We start from the raw sequence: 19,593 nt of genomic DNA on the forward strand, positions 1-19,593 counted from the left end.
CCCCCCTCCTGCCCCTCTTGCCCCCCCCCCCGGTGGGAAGCTCTCCCCCCGTCCAGTGCTTTTCCTATTTCATCATGGGATCCACTTTTCCTGCCCTGGGGACGGCGCCGCACCCACTAGGATCGGATCCAGTACTGGGAGGGCAGAGCGGGGCAGGAAGCGGTTATTACCCTTATCGAGGGCCGTGGCAGCCACGCTTGGCGATCGGCAGGGACTGCTTCGGCCGTCATCCTCCCCTCCATTGGGATCCAGCAGATAAAGTGAATTGCAAACACCCCGAGGGTCCTCGTTTCATCCACCCCAGGGGCAAATAACCCACTGGCCCCTCGTCGTTAAAGCCTCACCTCCTCGGGGAATGGAAATCATACAGGCGGCCACGTCTGGGGCGAAATAATAATAATTAACGTTCAGCAGGGATTGATTAAAATTAAATCCAGTTTAGAATCCTGGAGAACCGGCAGATCGGCCCCCGGCGGCCCCCGTCTAGACTCCCGTTTCTCCTGCTGTAAATCCTATGTTGGTCTCGTCTTGGTCTATCTCATGCATGTTTAATAACCTCACTGTATTACCCCCTACCACCTCTGCTGGGAGACTGTTCCACTTAACTATTCAGATAAGGTCCATTAAAAGATGTCGCCTATAGCTGTCCGGAGACGGCCCTCATGTTCACACCACCCTCTGCACCAGGAAGGACAGCTAGAAGATGGTTAATGCCCTGAAGATACCAGTTTCTCTGGGAAACCTAGAGAGGAGATGGTTCTCTGGGCGGTCTCGGCGTTGGGCGGTCTCGGCGTTGAGCGTCCTCGCGGGTCTCTGGGTTAGGTTTCGAGGTCTTCTCTTGGTCTCCGTAGCAGGAAGCAAGGTCCTCGCCGAGATCCAGCGCCGTCGCGTAATTAGAACGCAGAGAGAGAGACTGAAGTTCTGCTGGAAGAATCCTCAAGAAATCAGAGGATTCCGCCAAGAACTTCTTACACTCCGTGCTGGAGAAAGCGGCCGAGAAAGGTAATGAAGAAGGGGCCCGGGGGCCGTCCGGCTAGTGGCCCTAAAGGAATACGCGTTAGGGTCTATGTGTGTACGGAGCACAGAGAGGTTGAGTAACAGGACCTTCTCCACCGGAGACCTCCATGGAGGGCCATCTTCTGCGTCCATCCCCCAAGTTACAGCTTCAAAGGAATCCCGGGGGGCCGCGGCGTGAACTCCGAGACATCAGCTTCAGACACCACTCTGGGTGGAGGGAGGGAGACTCTTGGAGACGTTGCATCCACTCACACTCAGCGCCATCCCAACAACCACAAAACTCACAAAAACGGCTTAAGAACGAGGAGGAGGAGGAGGAGGAGGAGGAGGATTTGTTTTGGGGTTTTTTATAAGAATGAATGGTTTTACCCGGAGACTCCAGGCTCGAGCTCGTCATCGATTCTCCGACTCTCCAGCTCAGGGCACTCTTTGTGGCCCCCGTTCATAGTGAGCCGTTCCCGTTTCTCACAGAGACGCTCCAAAATCTTGCGGAAAGACTCCCTAGAAGAGCGGAGGCCGTTATAGGAGGGCAACTCCAATATTAATGCCCGTGTTTCGGATTGGGATGCTCAAGAAGCTCATGTAGGTGTGATGGCCAGGCGTCCAAATACTTTTGGTCATGTAGTGTACCCTGAGCTGCTAACCCCAGTGGGGCGTGAGGGGGCAGATGACAGCCCGGATGCCACCATCACATCTGGTGTGACGTCACCCAGCTGACACATGTCAATCATCTGGTGCCAAAGCTTTTAGTGACGGGGACAGAGGCAGAATAACCAGTTCTACCAAGACCCATTCCTGGGACGGAATTAAGGGGTTGGGTGCAGCGGATTTGACACCCGGGGCTCATCATTTTTTAACCCCCATGAGGCAAAATTATTTTCAGCAAAATGAATAATAACAGTAATGGAAGGAGGAGAAACGCAGGCAGCAAACATTTTCTTTTACTAAACTCCATCTCGTCCTGCTGGGGCTACCAACTTTTACAGAACCCTTTCCTTATTCACCGGAAAAAAGAAATGAAAACGAGCGACAGGGAGGGAGGAAGGCGAGAGAAAAGGGGAGAAAAAAAACAGAAAGGAGAGGAGAGAGAAAAAAGAGCAGAGAGACAAGAGGAAAGAGGGAATGGAGGAACGCGAGGAAATGGAAGAGAAAGAAGAGAGGAAAGGAGAGAAGGGAAGAGAGAAAGAAGAGTAAACGATAGGGAGATGAGTGGAAGGGGAAAGAGGAGAATGGAAGAGAAGAGGAGAGGAGAGGAGAAAGGGAAGAGTTGCCACGGTGTTACTGTCACGTAAAACTGCATCGTGCGATCGAGACTAAGTCATCCTCCGCTATCAGAAATCACCGCCAACCCGACGGCTTTCCAGACAGAGGCAGACCCGGGACTCGGACCTTCCTTCTTTATCCTGGGATTGCCCGGGTCAACCCGGGACAGGCAGCAACCCCACATCCCACAGAATGAGCTTTGTGTCGCATGTAACGTTATCGCGGTGCCGCGACAGACCAGCTAACACGGCCGATATCACGCGTGCACCGAGCTTGCAGACCTTGCCTGCCTTTGTATGACGAGCCCGTGTCTCCATCAAGGGTTAGCAGGGGATGACAGAGATGGGGGTAGGGCAGAAGAAAGGGTGCTGTTAGCGAGAGGGGGGTCTGTGATAGAGACAGGGGCAGAAGAGCAGCGGGGCAGAAGAGCAGAGTGGGCAGAAGAGCAGAGTGGGCAGAAGAGCAGAGTGGGCAGAAGAGCAGAGTGGGCAGAAGAGCAGTGGGCAGAAGAGCAGAGTGGGCAGAAGAGCAGCGTGGGCACAAGAGCAGCGTGGGCACAAGAGCAGCGTGGGCAGAAGAGCAGCGTGGGCGCCTCTGCCTCGCTTCCTTCCGGCTGAACTTCCTACGAGCATCACACGACTCCGGCAATAGAGATCGAGCAGACCGGAATCTTCTAGGCTTCGGCGCTTGAGCGTTGATGGCGCCCGGGGGCAGAATTTCCTCAGCACCCCCTCACAAACACACGTAAACCTGCTCTAACATGAAACACACACATACACATTCATACACACACACGCACACACACATACACGCACATACATTCATAAATACACGCACATACATACACACTACCTGCCTCTTTTCTCTTGCGTTGCTAACGCTCACTCAGGCACTCTAACACCAAGACACATCTAACCCTACATTAACCGGAGTGACGTCGTGTTCACAATGTGCTCCACTCCCGGGAGTGGGGATACCTCAGCGAGTAGAGGGGATCTGTTATCGGCCTGGTTTTACACGCATAATTTACTCCGATCCGCAGGCTCGTATTACATTACAGTTTTTTGGGGTTTTTAACGCTTCTCTGTATTCGCCCTCCGCAGGAAGACGCGGCCGGTCGTTAGGCTGGCGGCTGCGCATGCTGCGGAATTGGGCCCTCGCAGCAGGCACCAGTCTCTGACTAATCACATGTTGATATTTTTGGGGTTGAATAACCAGCCGCGTAGGAATGACAGGATTAGGCCTCGTGACCTCGCCCCGGTGACTCACGGACACTCACCTGTCACACGGCTCGTTTCATTCATTCATCGACCAATCCGTGCATTCCACACAGAGCGCGTAACCAGAACGCGTAACCTACTGGACACACGGCCAGCGATGGTACAGAAATAATAACAACATTTTTTAAAAACAACAACACTTTTTTTTCATCCAAAACTGTATTTGTAAAACTAAAACTATTTCAGTTCTGTTCAAACAAAAAAAAAATGCAAAATAGTTGAATTTTTTTTTTTATACAAATGAATTCAGAAGTTGCGATCCTCTTGCGGGTCCCAAACGTCACAGCCTATGGATTCCAGGTCACCGCAGCGATACGGCAGGGTCCCAAACATACGCTTTATAAATATAGATTCATGTATAAAACTAGAAACAGTAGTCGCAGCGGGTCGGGGGGGGCACAGGCGCTCTCTCGCAGCGGGTCGGGGGGGCAGAGGGGCTCTCGCAGCGGGTCGGGGGGGGCAGAGGCGCTCTGGAAGTGGGTCGGGGGGGCAGAGGCGCTCTCGCAGCGGGTAGGGGGGGCAGAGGGGCGCTCTGGCAGCGGGTCGGGGGGGGCAGAGGCGCTCTCGCAGCGGGTCGGGGGGTCAGAGGGGCTCTCGCAGCGGGTCGGGGGGCTTCGTCACGTATTGCTTCGAGGAAAAACCTCTTCGTTAAATGGTCGGTGATTGTCAGGAAATAATGGTGCGAATGCAATAAGGCACTACGTTCATGGATGTGTACTAAATGCCCCCCCACGTTACTGCAGGGTAAAAACCCTCACTAGCGGGGTCATTCCTCTTTGAGGGCAAAGATTAAAACCCATCTCTGAATCACGAGGCGAGGGAGCTCTGGCCCTTGAGGGCCGCCCCTGCTTTTCACATTATGGCCGCCGCAGGCTGTTGGTTTAGAGGGGCTACGTGCTGTGTGGGGACCCCGACATTGTACTCCGGAGAGGGGGATTCTGGGTAAGAAGGGGATTCACATTCTAGATGTCTGTTCCAGTGTCACGTCATCACGCGGCGTCGCCCTACAATCCGTGTGCCGGGCTTCGATGGCAGCGCTAAGTGCATGGACGACGGGGGCAGGGACCCCGGCAACGGATACTACAGAATATATACCGACCTCGGAGCCATGGAATGGACCTACGCGCGAAGTGACGAGCTCGGGGAGCGTACGGGTCAGATCCCCGCAAACACTACTACTCTCAACGCGGAAGACCAGGGGACGGGGGTAACCGTTTCAGGCTAGGCTTGTATTGCCCAGCAGGGGGCTTAAGATCCGCTTGCGGCAGCGCTCAGTCCTTTCCTCCGGCTCGGAGTAATGAGGATGTGCGGGCAAATCAGAGGGACTCTTTACATCCCGTTCCCGCAATGTCTGGAGAGTCCGATCCGCGCCGGGAATCCCGGTTTAAAGCCGCTTTGTTTTTTTTTCCAGTGTAATTCCAGGTAATGGGTGCAAAGTTTCTGGCCGGTCCGGGTTCGGCTCAAACGGTGGGTCTCGCTGCGCCCAACATCTCCGTGCGGGGGGCTCCGGGTCGGTAACAGAACATTAGCGGGGGAGAGGGAGTTTAGCTGTTGACGCTCAGTAGTTTCCGGCCAAGTTCTAGATAAGATACTGCGCTGCGGGGTCACTGCTCCCGAGTCCCCGTGTCTTTGGTGGTCCGTAAGGAAATAGTGGTCCCCAATCCCTCCCGACGCCTCATCTCATGCGATTCTGTCTCATCAGCGGGACGATGCATGAAGGTGGTCCGGCTTTTCCCAGGAAGGGGTGCTTCAGGAGCTCGTTGGCCGAGGCGCGCTGGCCGGGGTCTCTCACCAGCAGACGATCCAGGAATCCCTTTAGCAGCGGAGACACCTGCGGAGAGCAGAGGGGCCGTTAGGACAGTCCGACTAACCTGGCCCCGGACGCGGTAACCCGGCAACAGTCATTTACACCCCCCCCCCCAATCACATCCAACCGCACCCCCCCACACTCATTAAAACAAAAACAGGAAGCGAGCAACCAATCAGGAGGGAGCGTGCCAGGGGCAAATGGCACCAAAAACCATAAAGAGCCCTGGCAGGTAAAGGGCCTCTGTCTCGCGCATGGTTTGTTTATTTGTTGTTATTTATTATTACTCAGCGCTGTACTACCGGTACGTAAATATAGGGTGATTAACTTACACATATACATACATTTACTCATACAGATACAACACGCGTCGGGGACTCGTCCCGTGAGCTTACAATCTAGCCTTACACGTTATACAAAGTTCCTGGCAGGATCAGAGGGCTTTTGAGGGCCGCGCACGTGAGCTTGCAGTCTAAAAGGACTCTTTTTACTCAAAACCCATGAAGTACTCGAGGAAAGCTTCCTAAAATATTCCCTGGAAATACGGCGCCAAGCGACTGAGAAGACACGGCCCAGCGGGGTAAAACATACAGGCCCCTCGCCCCCCGTCCTCAAAACTCCCGGCTTCCGGCCAATAGAAAACCAGCCAGACCCGTTCCCGGCCAATGACTACTGTGTGTATTTACACGTATGTGCGGCTGTACCGCGTGTCCACGCCCCATAAAAACACACGCTGGCAAACAGGTTACTCTTACACCGGTGAGTGACGTGCTCCTGCCTGACGGTTGATACACGCATCCGGCGTGCTCCTGTGTATCATGGATGTGGAATCTGTGCCCGCAGACGTGTTACACGCTATCTGCCGGACATTCTCTCTCCTTCAGGGGCAGACGGAGGCAAATTTCACACACAGAGCAAAGAGAGACCCGAGAGGCTTACAGCGCGGCGCGGGACCCGAATGACTTTACTGCACGTCGGCAGGGGCCATCGTTTCACGCGTGGAGCGCTGAGTGTATACAACAGCGAGACCCCCCAACTCACCTTCTGCACGTTCTTCAGCTTGGGGGGTAAATTGTCTCTGATCATCTTCATCGCCTTCAGGGGAGGTTCATTAAAATAAGGGGGCTCTCCGTCCACCATCTCGATCACCATAATTCCCAGGGACCAAATATCCACCTGAGAGAAGAAAGGGAAGGCTATGAATGGGGGGCACACAAGAGACCCCCTCACCCAACCCCCAAACCCAGAAGCCACAGCGCCTCACCTCTGGGCCGTAGGGCAACCTGGAGATCAGCTCGGGAGCCATCCAGTACGGGGTCCCCACCAAGGACTTCCGGCGCGGCACCTCCTTATTGACTTGGGCGCAGAACCCGAAGTCCGAGAGCTTCACCTGCAGCAGGAAAGAGACTGCATTAAATGACGGAGCGGGGACGCCGACAGAGAACGAGGGGTGAGACCGCAGCGAAGACGGACGTGCGAGACCGAACACGAGGAGAGACTGCAGCGAAGACGGGGCGCGAGGCAGAGCACGCGAGGCAGAGCACGCGAGGCAGAGCACGCGAGGCAGAGCACGCGAGGCAGAGCACGCGAGGCAGAGCACGCGAGGCAGGCTCATGGACTAGTCCGCTGTTACATGTATACTGTACACAGCATGTTATTCCGCTCCAGTCCCGTGATGCGAGTACGCGCTCAACACATGCAAATTACTGAGTTTCCCCAGCAGAAAGTTTGTGTGTCGCAGAGGTAGTAAATACCATGCGGGGCAGCACTGCAGGGCATAAAGCGGCCAGACATCACTTATCCAGACACAGGCTTATTGACCTTTGTTGCTGCGCTCAGCACCAGGTCCGTTACGAACCCCCCCCCCCCCAAAACCGCCTCCCAGCAGCCGTGGCAATCCCAGAGGGTGGCCGTCTGTCCCCAGTACATACCCGTCCGTCGTGTGTCAGCAGTATGGAGTCGCTCTTTATGTCGCGGTGTATCACACCCTGCGCATGAAGCACTGACAGAGCCTTCAGGACAGACACACAGACAGCCGCAATCTGCTCCTCATTCATCCTGGAAACAGAGAAGGCGAAAACATCAACAGAGCAGAGAAGGATGGCGGCGAGACGGGCGCGCGATCAGGGGGGGCGGCGAGACGGGGCGCGCGATCATGGGGGCCGGCGAGACGGGGCGCGCGATCAGGGGGGCCGGCGAAACGGGGCGGTGTGTGATCAGGGGGGCCGGCGCGCGAGATCAGGGGGGCCGGCGAGACGGGGCGCGGGATCAGGGGGGCCGGCGAGACGGGGCGCGCGATCAGGGGGGCCGGCGAGACGAGGAACGCGATCAGGTATAACCGAAGCCAAAACGACTCCTATAACACAGACCGTCAGCTCTTCAGCCTCGGCTCAGAATACCAAGCGGCTTGCACTCACCTGGTGTGGGTGACTATGTCAGTCAGCGCCCCTCCTTCCAGGAACTCCATGACCACCCAGAGCTCGTCTCCCACCAGGTAGCTGTTGTGCATCTCCACCACGTTCTCATGCTGGTAATCCCTCATTATAACCACCTGCAGAGCAGAGAAAGCAACGCCCCGGGTAACCACCAGATGGCAGCAAACACCACCACTACCCTCCCAGTAACACTCACGCCGCCAGACCCCGGCACCACGACTCCCACCCCACGCCTCTGCGGCCCCCAGGGCAGGACACTAGTAAGCAGATCATCTCACCTCATTGAACAGAAGCTCCCTCCGCTGCTGCTTGCGGAGGTCCATCTTTTTCACGGCCACCAGCTTGCCCGAGCTCTGGATCGTGGCGATGCACACAATGCCTGTGGAGCCCTCGCCAATCTTTATGAAGTTCTCCAGGTAGGTTCTGGGGTCACCGGGGTCAACCACCATCTGCAACGCGGCTCGGAACTGCTCGTGCGACACCCGCTGCGGTTCTCTCTGCGGGGAACGGGGTTGCGCGGGGTTCTGCGGCTGGGGTTGCGGGGGCCGGGAGAGCTGGGGGTCGGAACTATGCTGGGCGAGGATGGCGTGGGAAGGCTTCTCCGGGGGCTTGGGTTTCGAATGGCCCTGCTGGGGCCGAGAAGACCCTCTATCCACTGGGCTTTTTGAATCCAGCTGCGCCGCGGAGCGAGAATCCGGCACCTATCGAGAATTAGAACGAGACGGTCAGACACCGAACGGGGAGAAATAATCCTGCAGATCCGGAGAACAGGAAGACAACATGGCGGCTCCCACGGGGTTCTAATCCACATACATCACATGCATTAATACGAGAAACACGGCTACGCGGGTTAACGAGCGAGCGGCACGCGTCCTGTTACCTGGTGGCCCGTCCCTCGGCTAGGGTCTGTATCGGCCCTTGGGTAGGTGTTAAACGGTCGCCCCGCCTGCTGGGTCGGCTTTGTGGCCCGCTCGGTGGCCGAGGTGCCTGGCGTTTGTATGCTAGGCCCCGAGAGGGGCCGCTTGTCTCTGGGGGACTGCGGGCTGCCCTCGCCTCCTGCGTAAGCAGACTTTGGCCGGCGCTCCTCTTTGTCCCGTCTCGGCACTCTGTCCGCCGGCTCGCTGTAATCGCGCTCGGGCACCGAGAAGTCCCGCTTTGCGTCCGTCCGCTCGTGCGAGCGCGTGCCTCTGTTCTCAGGGGGCTTGGGATAGTCCGGTGGGGGCGGACGGTGTTTAGCGCTGGGCTCTTGCCCTCTTGGTTGTTGGGGGGCCGCCCTTTGTTCTTCCCTGTGCCTGTCCTTCGCCTGGTGCTCCGTCCGGCTCCTTTCCGGCACTCGGCCACCGTCCTCGCGTGGCTGCCTGGCACGTCTCTCGCTGGCGCCATTTTCCAGTGGGATCCGTTCATCGCGGGGGTGACACGGGGGGCTGTCTCTGCGCAGGGAGTTGGAGCGGCAAACGGACATGGTGTCAAACTCATCGAGGAGCCAGGCCAAGGAGCCGTCCCTGGACAGCTTGTTTCCGCGCACTATGGTCTGAAGGGAAACGGACAAGAGTTAGCACTTTGGGGGCAACAGGGAGATTAAACGGGTGGGATGCGGAGACCCGGGGGTGGGAGGATCCCCGCGGCCGGAGACCCGGGGGTGGGAGGAGACCCGGGGTGGGAGGAGACCCGTGGCCGGAGACCCGGGGGTGGGAGGAGACCCGGGGGTGGGATACCTGTCCATCTGAGGGTACGCACCTTCTGCGGGCCGTGTGTGATGGTCGTGATGTACGCCGGGTCCACCAGCGGCTTGGGCCTCTTGGCCGACTCCTCGATCAGACTCTGCCATTGCCGAGGGAGTCCGATGAACTTCTGCTCCTGCTCGTCGAAGCCCGTGTGGACCCGGTGCTCGAAGTTTGAGGGCGCCGAGATCTCAACGCGCTTCTTCTTCTTGGCAAACATGGCTGCTAACGGACCTGCGCGAGACAACAGAGGCCCTGCGTGAACACGGTGCAAAACATCCCGGGAGCTTGCGATCCACGCCCAGCGACTTATTTCTCAGCGCGATATACATTATTACACAGTTTGTAGCCGTGAGCGAGAGCCCTCCGTGGCGTCACCCGCCCCACATCACAGAAATCCAGTCCGTTCGCATTATCACGTGACAGCGGGAAGAGACTTCTCGGCGATACACGGGATAAGACACGGGTATTACACAGCCCCCCCCCGCAAGTCACGGGTATTACACAGCCCCCCCCCCCGCTAGTCACGGGTATTACACAGCCCCCCCCCGCATGTCACGGGTATTACACAGCCCCCCCACCGCATGTCACGGGTATTACACAGCCCCCCCCACCGCATGTCACGGGTATTACACAGCCCCCCCACCGCATGTCACGGGTATTATACAGCCTCCCCCCACAAGTCACGGGTATTACACGCCCCCCCCAGCATGTCACGGGTATTACACAGCACCCCCCCCGCAAGTCACGGGTATTACTCAGCCCCCCCCCAAGCAAGCACTTCGCCGGCACAGAGACCCCTCTGTTATTTTTATTTTAAAAAGCCTTTAAGATTCATATTTAGAGGCGGAAACCGGATGAGGAGCAGAAAGGGTCCATGAAAGTTCTGAGATGCGACCCGAATCTTCCCCTGGCCGCAGGGGCCGCAGGGGCCACAAAAATATTTCAGGGCAATATTCAGATGCGCAACGTATTAAAAAGCAAACGTGGGGTAAAGCTTTAGAAGCCGCTTTATCACCACGGCAACCAATGAAATATTCCTGCCCCTCTCTCTCTCCTGTCCCCCCCTCTCTCTCCAGAAGGGCCGGCTGTCCAGAAGGGCCAGCGTTCGTGGTTTGCTTTTTTACCCAACTAGGTGATTTGCTGTCTGTTTATAATAATAATAATAATAATAACTACCCCGGCCGGCTGGGGGCAGAAACGTGGGTTACGAGAGGATAAACTCCTGAAGCCCCAGAAAGATCTGCCCCCGGGGGGGTCAAAGCTGACTGCAGCGCATGGAGATCCTCCAAGCTCTGCCTTTAATTAGTAACCGATTAACCGCATGCCTGAGCGGCCGGGCAGAGGAGGGCCGACTCGGACACGACCTCCGCGCTCAGCACATGAGCAGGAGAGGCCGCTCCGCGCCCCTCATACACCCCAAATAACAGCGCAGGGTCAGGAGAGGCCGCTCCGCGCCCCTCATACACCCCAAATAACAGCGCAGGGTCAGGAGAGGCCGCTCCGCGCCCCTCATACACCCCAAATAACAGCGCAGGGTCAGAAGAGGCCGCTCCGCGCCCCTCATACACCCCAAATAACAGCGCAGGGTCAGGAGAGGCTGCTCCGCGCCCCTCATACACCCCAAATACCAGCGCAGGGTCAGAAGAGGCCGCTCCGCGCCCCTCATACACCCCAAATAACAGCGCAGGGTCAGGAGAGGCTGCTCCGCGCCCCTCATACACCCCAAATACCAGCGCAGGGTCAGAAGAGGCCGCTCCGCGCCCCTCATACACCCCAAATACCAGCGCAGGGTCAGAAGAGGCCGCTCCGCGCCCCTCATACACCCCAAATAACAGCGCAGGGTCAGGAGAGGCTGCTCCGCGCCCCTCATACACCCCAAATAACAGCGCAGGGCCAGAAGAGGCCGCTCCGCGCCCCTCATACACCCCAAATACCAGCGCAGGGTCAGAAGAGGCCGCTCCGCGCCCCTCATACACCCCAAATACCAGCGCAGGGTCAGAAGAGGCCGCTCCGCGCCCCTCATACACCCCAAATACCAGCGCAGGGTCAGAAGAGGCCGCTCCGCGCCCCTCATACACCCCAAATACCAGCGCAGGGTCAGAAGAGGCCGCTCCGCGCCCCTCATACACCCCAAATAACAGCGCAGGGTCAGAAGAGGCCGCTCCGCACCCCTCATACACCCCAAATAACAGCGCAGGGTCAGAAGAGGCCGCTCCGCACCCCTCATACACCCCAAATAACAGCGCAGGGTCAGGAGAGGCCGCTCCGCGCCCCTCATACACCCCAAATAACAGCGCAGGGTCAGGAGAGGCCGCTCCGCGCCCCTCATACACCCCAAATAACAGCGCAGGGTCAGGAGAGGCCGCTCCGCGCCCCTCATACACCCCAAATAACAGCGCAGGGTCAGGAGAGGCCGCTCCGCACCCCTCATACACCCCAAATAACAGCGCAGGGTCAGGAGAGGCCGCTCCGCGCCCCTCATACACCCCAAATAACAGCGCAGGGTCAGGAGAGGCCGCTCCGCGCCCCTCATACACCCCGTGCGTTAGAAGAGGTTGCGCATGCGATGCACAGATCCCTGCGGCTCGGAGTCGGCGTTTAGCGCCATTAAACAGGGCCGGCGGGACGCGGCTGATTAGACGGAAGACACGAGCGCCGCAGACGGACTGCCGTTAATAAAGAAGTTGATTCATGGAACCGCCTCACAGCCTCCTAGAGTCTGGCTCATGAGTTTGTCACGGGAGGGCTTGGGTGGTTCACAGGGAGCTAATAAACCATCAAACCCGGCACTCACTACAAGCCTCAGAAGTCTGGGACACACCCGGCGTGCAAACCGACGGGGGACGCTTCACGAGGCCCCCGCCGCCGCACACGGCTGTCTGAGCTGCAGCCGTGAAACACGCGCACACACACTCCGCGCATCCACTCCGCGCATCCACTCCGCACCGCGCACCCACTCCGCGCCGCGCACCCACTCCGCGCCGCTAGCCCAGGGCTGTCAGTGACTTCCTGCATAACATGGGGCAAAGCACGGTATACGGGGGAGGGGCACTCACTCTGACCATCGCTTGCACCTCCAGACACCATAGATCCACCAGACGAGGCGATAGAGGAGGAGGAGGGCAAGGCAAGGGCCGGCCAGGCAAGGATAGAAGCTGCAGACAGTAAAGTCTGTGGCCCCCGGCTGTCTATCCGGTGGTAAAGTCTGTGGCCCCCGGCTTTCTATCCGGTGGTAAAGTCTGCGGCCCCCGGCTTTCTATCCGGTGGTAAAGTCTGTGGCCCCCGGCTGTCTATCCGGTGGTAAAGTCTGTGGCCCCCGGCTTTCTATCCGGTGGTAAAGTCTGTGGCCCCCGGCTGTCTATCCGGTGGTAAAGTCTGTGGCCCCCGGCTGTCTATCCGGTGGTAAAGTCTGTGGCCCCCGGCTTTCTATCCGGTGGTAAAGTCTGTGGCCCCCGGCTGTCTATCCGGTGGTAAAGTCTGTGGCCCCCGGCTTTCTGGTGGCCAGTTTTCTGCGTGATGATAAAGTCCGTGGCGTCTGCTTCCTCACACAGTCCCAACTAGTTTCATGACGCCAGGGAGCTGCTCCTCCCTTATCCATGGGAGGGAGGGTGGAGGGGAGAGGAGGAGGGCGAGGAATCTGAGGCTGGGAAGATAAATACACGGAGGGAGAGACGCTGCTGAATAACGCAGGAGAGCAATAAATCGGGGATTCCTGTAACAGCAGGACAGTCCCCACCGGCTTACGCATGCATACATACATACACAGACGCGTATGCGCACACACACTCACGCGCATGCACACACACACTCACGCGCATGCACACACACACACTCACGCGCATGCACACACACTCACGCGCATGCACACACAGACTCACGCGCATGCACACACAGACTCACGCGCATGCACACACAGACTCACGCGCATGCACACCGGCTGCTTTATGGGTTATCCCAGATACTGAGTGTTCCCAAACCCTGCCACGGCTTGCACAGCTACACCCTGGCACCCGTCCACCCACCTCCCCCATGCCCAGCGGGTACAGTCCTGGCATCCACCCACCTCCCCCGTGCCCAGCGGGTACAGTCCTGGCACCCGCCTCCCCCGTGCCCAGCGGGTACAGTCCTGGCACCCACCTCCCCCGTGCCCAGCGGGTACAGTCCTGGCACCTGCCTCCCCCGTGCCCAGTCCTGGCACCCGCCTCCCCCGTGCCCAGTCCTGGCACCAAACTCGGCGCCTTCTAGAAAGTATGCGGGAGCCGCCAGGAAGCGGCCACGGGAAGGAGAGGCGTTCAGTAAACATGCCCCAACCTTCCTGCCGTCACGGGGGAATTACGCATTATCCCCCAGCAGCTGGGAGTTCATTCATCTCGCTGACGTACCCCCAGCCGGTGGCAATAAGGGGGGAAATCGGACATAACCACTATCAGCGTGTAGCACGGACACGCCACAAACACATTACAGCGACTCTCAGCAACGTAAGCGCCCACCGGCAGCACAAGGGTTACAGCTATATCGCTATCCACCAGCAACTGAAGGGTTAATGGTCTGTGTAGGGCGAGGGCTGATACAGGGTGTTGTAGGACATTCTCCAGGTTGGGGGGGGGCAGGCATGTGAGGAATGTAAGAGGAGACAGCAGGGACCATCTCCAGACAGCCCCCCTAATCAGCCGGGGGTCTGCCACACATCCAGACTAACCGCGTAACACCATAACACGCGCACATTCCCGCACACACCGCGTAACACGCGCACATTCCCGCACACACACACCGCGTAACACGCACACATACACCACGTAACACGCGCACATTCCCGCACACACACCGCGTAACACGCGCATATTCCCGCACACACCGCGTAACACGCGCACATTCCCGCACACACACCGCGTAACACGCGCACATTCCCGCACACACACACCGCGTAACACGCGCACATTCCCGCACACACACACCGCGTAACACGCGCACATTCCCGCACACACACACCGCGTAACACACGCACATTCCCGCACACACCGCGTAACACACGCACATTCCCGCACACACCGCGTAACACGCGCACATTCCCGCACACACACACCGCGTAACACGCGCACATTCCCGCACACACACACCGCGTAACACGCGCACATTCCCGCACACACACACCGCGTAACACGCGCACATTCCCGCACACACCGCGTAACACGCGCACATTCCCGCACACACCGCGTAACACGCGCACATTCCCGCACACACCGCGTAACACGCGCACATTCCCGCACACACACACCACATAACACGCGCACATTCCCGCACACACACCACGTAACACGCGCACATTCCCGCACACACACACCGCGTAACACGCGCACATTCCCGCACACACACACACCGCGTAACATGCGCACATTCCCGCACACACACATACCGCGTAACACGCGCACATTCCCGCACACACCGCGTAACACGCACACATTCCCGCACACACACCGCGTAACGCGCACATTCCCGCACACACCACGTAACACGCGCACATTCCCGCACACACACACAGCGCGTAATACGCGCACATTCCCACACACACACAGCGCGTAACACGCGCACACACACACCGCGTAACACGCGCACACACACCGCATAACACGTGCACATTTCTGCACACACACACACCGCATAACACACATTCCCGCACGCACACAATTAAACTGCACATTCATGCTCCATATGTTTCACAGACCAACGAGCAGCTCAGTCCACAAACGATACACGTGCGGTTTCAATCACTGGGGCGGTATAGGAGGGGCATTTTTCCCAGGAGCAGACACTACCAAGAAGACATGGAACTGTCTCCACTACTCTAGGTGAGGCCAATAAACCGGCCCTGCTTCTGCCATTAATTCCTGTAGCCATACAACGCTTCATCGCACTGCCTGCTTAGTCCTCAGAATTACCCCCCCGAGCTCCTCTCTTCCGTCGTCACTGACAGCCCGGGGGCCTGGGCTGGGATTTTTATGTCCCAAATGCATTATCTTACATTTATCAACATTAAACTGCAGCTTCTGCGCACTCTGCCCCATTCTCCTAACATTAAACTGCAGCTGCCGCGCTGCCCCCCATACTCCTAACAGAAGCCTTCTCTCACCTCGGTTAGACGAGCGAGTTGGTTTGGGGGTAATACAGACCCTGGACGTCAGAGATGCCCCTGGAACTGCCCCGTCCAGGAAACTCTGTTAGGCTGCGGGGTGTAAACGACAAGCCGACTCCATCATAACGCGGCCAGGAGGGGTATTAAGCACAAAGCCGATCACCACCCCCCCGCCTTAAACGGTGTAAGCAGCAGATCTGTTCTGTGCCGGCGCTGCTGCCCGGCGGGGGCTTCCCTCCCAGCGGTGACCGCCTGACCCCGTACGGCGACAAACACTTTCACTCCGACAGCAGCAAGCGGCGCGGGACGCAGCATCGCTCGCTACAACAAAACCCGGGACACCTGCCAAACCAGCAGCCTAACTACCCCCTCCCCCTGGCCGGCGGACTCGGTGACCAGGAAGGGAAAGTGTCTGCGCATTCCATTCCCTTTCAGAACCTTCCATCAGCTTCAACAGTAAGTGCAAGCTCTTAGGGTCAGAGCTTCCACTAGTGAGGATTCCACCCCCACCCGAAGGCCGTTCAGCACCGCGACGCTCCGCGTGTAAATAAAGACCCTCTTAACGGTCGGGTCTCTGCGGATGATATCAAGGCCTGCGGAACGGCGGCCGTTCCCAGGGGAAGCAGTCAGACAGCAAGCGATTCAATTAGGAGAATGGGGGAGAGCGCGGTGGCTGCAGTTTAATGTTAGGAGAATGGGGGAGAGCGCGGCAGTTTCATGTTAGGAGAATGGGGGAGAGCGCGGCAGTTTCATGTTAGGAGAATGGGGGAGAGCGCGGAAGTTTCATGTTAGGAGAATGGGGGAGAGAGCGCGGCAGTTTCATGTTAGGAGAATGGGGGAGAGAGTGCGGCAGCTGCAGTTAAACATTAGGAGACTGGGGGAGAGAACGCGGCAGCTGCAGTTTCATGTTAGGAGAATGGGGGAGAGCGCGGCAGTTTAATGTTAGGAGAATGGGGGAGAGAGCGCGGCAGTTTAATGTTAGGAGAATGGGGGAGAGAGCGCGGCAGCTGCAGTTTCATGTTAGGAGAATGGGGGACAGAGCACGGCAGCTGCAGTTAAACATCAGGAGACTGGGGGAGAGAGCGCGGCAGCTGCAGTTTCATGTTGATAAGTGTAAAACGATGCATTTGAGGCATAAAAATTGAGGGAGAGAAGAAAGAGACGGGACGGGAGAGACATTCAAATATATAAAGGGATTTAATAAAGGACGGGAGGGAAATTTATTTTAAAGGAGGAGAAAAGTTACAACAAGAGACCGGAATCCAACACTAGAGGGTCAGAGACTGAGATGGAATGGAAGGAAGTTTTACTTTACTGAGAGGGGGTAGATACGTGGAACAGCCTCCCAGCAGAGGTGGTAGAGGGTAATACAGTGAGGGTATTAAACATGCATGGGGTAGACATACGGCTCCTGAATCTAAGACGAGACCAACGGCCGATTAAAGTTTGAGTCTTTCCGGATTAGTCTGGGGCCGCTGGGGGCCGATCTGTCGGCAGGTTCCGGGTTTCTGTTTCTCGTTACATGCTTGGGGTAATTCCCGGCGACTCGGCTGCTGCGCTCGGCGTGGATGACAGGTGTGGGGGACGGGCTCGGCGGGTTGCACTTGTCTGCGGCCGGCGAGTCGTGGCTCGCACCGAGTCCTTACACAACGGGAGAAGCGGTGCGAGAGCTGCACCTGTTACACCCCGTCACTCCCAAGCCACGGGGGGGAGGGGACAGCCAAACTTCCTGCCTCACCTGGGGCAGATGGAGGGGGCATTAACCCTCGTGATACCAGCAGCAGGGGATGCGGCATGAAGGGCGTCTGCTCGGGGCAAAAAGCCATCGTTAACTAGTTACAGGAAGGAGCAAAGGTATTCTGCGCAGGCACAACGGGGCAAAACCGGGGCAAGTGCGTTAACTGGATCAGGGAGCAGAAACATGCGCGGATCATCGGGACCAGTGTGACTGAGCACACCCCGCAAAGAGCCCGGCAGACTATCGCACCGGGTACAGCTATGTAATACCACCGGCAGCTCGGCTCCCATGAGCCACCCCAGGCTGTCACATGACCCGCCGATAAATAAAAGCCCCAAACCTTAACTCTCCGCTCACTAAAACATTCGCACCCCGTGTGATCCAAAACCAACGGCACCTGCTGACCATCAGGACTGTGGCGCCGACCATCTAAGGATCACCCTTACACATATTCAACATTCAGAGTCCATCTGAGGAAGAGACCTCTGTGGCACTGGAAACTCGTGTGACTTTCACTAGGTTGAGCCAATAAAAGGAATGAAGCTCGGTAAAGGCTCCTGAGGAGGTGGGAACCCGTAAGTGAGTGAATAAGGGCCCACTTTGCCCCGGTAAGGGCAGCCGCCTCTTTTAGCTAAATGTCCCAGGAGTTAATGAACCAAAGCGCAGAGAAGACCTTCGGCAACTGACCCCGGGCCAGGCCGCTCACCCATTCCGGGTTTCAATGCTTCGTAAAGTAACACAGATACGCTTAATACCCCCGCCCGGTAAAACTGCCCTCTGCCATTACACAAGTACTTCCCCCACCCCTCTTCTTGCCCTTTCACGCCCCAACAACCCCCCCTCCTCTTCTTGCCCTCTCACGCCCCGACAACCCCCCTCCTCTTCTTGCCCTCTCACGCCCCGACAATCCCCCTCCGTCTGGTTTCTTACCCCTCACAACCCCCTCCTATTGCCCCATCCGCTCCCTGCCCGGGTGGTACCTGCCCCCGCACTCTCTTCTCACAGTCCTCCGGCCGCCGGCGCCATGTTGTCCTAGAAGCTCCAATATCCGGGGACTCCCGACTCCCCTAGCGACCGCTGCATGGCAACGCCGCAAGCTTCCGCGGCACCGCCCCCTCATGCCAGGTGCACGCTCATTGGTCTAACCATCTGTCAGAAAGCGCTACCTTCCCAGCCAATGACAGCACTCGCGTCATAAAATCCGCGCGTTCCTATTGGTTGGAGCGGTTACTTCAGGGATTCAGCGGGGAACCCATGCACTTAGCGTTGTGTCTTCGGCGCGGCGCGGCGGGCGCGTTAGCGGGGAAACACCTTTACTCGGCGCTGTAGAAGGGATGACCCCATTTCCAGCGTTTGTCTTTTTAGAGACCATGAAGGCTTTTCGCTGAAGGCGATACCGTTTATTGGCTAACACAGAAGTTGTAAAGTTACCTGAGCATGCAGGGCCTCAGAGGTCTCTTCATCGAATGGCTCAATTCATCAATTTTCACGCAAAAATATTCCAGTAAAGTGATATTTATGGTTAACCCTTCTGTACCGAGTTGCATTGTGAGGGTTATATGACCCCGTAACGCATTCATCTGCTCCGACGGCGGCCATCAGCATTTACGTGAAACACAGAATTAAAAGAATTTGTACCGCAAAGCATTGAAATTTAACGTTTCTGATAATATTCAGGAATTCATTAACTAACTTAATTACATTCTAGAAGAAGTAAGTAGAAGTGTCGATCAGGGGGTCGCAGTGGATGGAATCTACTTGGATTTTGCCGAGGCGTTTGACTCGGTTCCACACAATAGGTTAGAATTCAAACTGACAGAAATTGGTCTAGATGCAAATTCTTGTTCTTGGGTAGAACATCGGCTTAGTGATAGAGTAAAGAGATCCGTCATAAATGGTAATTTTTCAAGATGGACAAAAGCGCTAAGTGGTGTCCCTCAGGGGTCTGTTCTTGGACCAAGTTTATTCAACATATTTATAAATGACCTGGCAATAGGCAAAAGTCATGTTTCTGCGTTTGCAGATGACACTAAACTCTGTAAAGTAATACAGTGTGAGCGGGATATGACTTCGCTGCAGAGGGATTTAGATCTGGGGGACTGGGCACACAAATGGTGGATTAAATTTAATGTAGATAAATGCAAAGTTACGCACTTCGGGGTAAGGAATGCACAAGCAATTTACACCCTAAATGGGAAT

The 19,593-nt window shown here is 57.0% G+C and overlaps 1 protein-coding gene across 2 annotated transcripts; it reads right to left on the minus strand.

Annotated features, from left to right (window-relative positions):
• Positions 1-5,166: 5,166 nt before the first annotated feature.
• On the minus strand, positions 5,167-18,481 carry PAK4 (p21 (RAC1) activated kinase 4). 2 transcript variants are annotated; one of them, XM_053472356.1, is made up of 9 exons: positions 18,375-18,481; positions 9,540-9,757; positions 8,683-9,333; positions 8,081-8,503; positions 7,785-7,918; positions 7,299-7,425; positions 6,632-6,757; positions 6,409-6,543; positions 5,167-5,391 (listed from the first exon to the last, which is right to left on the minus strand). In XM_053472356.1, the coding sequence occupies exons 2-9, from the start codon at positions 9,741-9,743 to the stop codon at positions 5,236-5,238; spliced, it is 1,956 nt and encodes a 651-aa protein (XP_053328331.1). In that variant the 5' UTR covers positions 9,744-9,757; positions 18,375-18,481; the 3' UTR covers positions 5,167-5,235. The 2 variants fall into 2 exon arrangements, with proteins under 2 accessions (XP_053328331.1, XP_053328330.1); XM_053472355.1 differs by lacking the exon at positions 18,375-18,481 and adding an exon at positions 12,583-12,826.
• Positions 18,482-19,593: the final 1,112 nt, after the last annotated feature.

This window comes from Spea bombifrons, chromosome 8, assembly GCF_027358695.1.
Source record: "Spea bombifrons isolate aSpeBom1 chromosome 8, aSpeBom1.2.pri, whole genome shotgun sequence".
NCBI lineage: Eukaryota > Metazoa > Chordata > Amphibia > Anura > Pelobatidae > Spea > Spea bombifrons.

Coding starts and splice junctions, on each gene's coding strand:
- PAK4 (XM_053472355.1), bottom strand. CDS start 12,613: ATGGTGTCTGGAGGTGCAAGCGATGGTCAGA. Junction 8,504..8,682: donor GCCGAGGGACGGGCCACCAG/GTAACAGGACGC, acceptor AATTCTCGATAG/GTGCCGGATTCTCGCTCCGC. Junction 5,392..6,408: donor AGCTGAAGAACGTGCAGAAG/GTGAGTTGGGGG, acceptor TGCTCTCCGCAG/GTGTCTCCGCTGCTAAAGGG.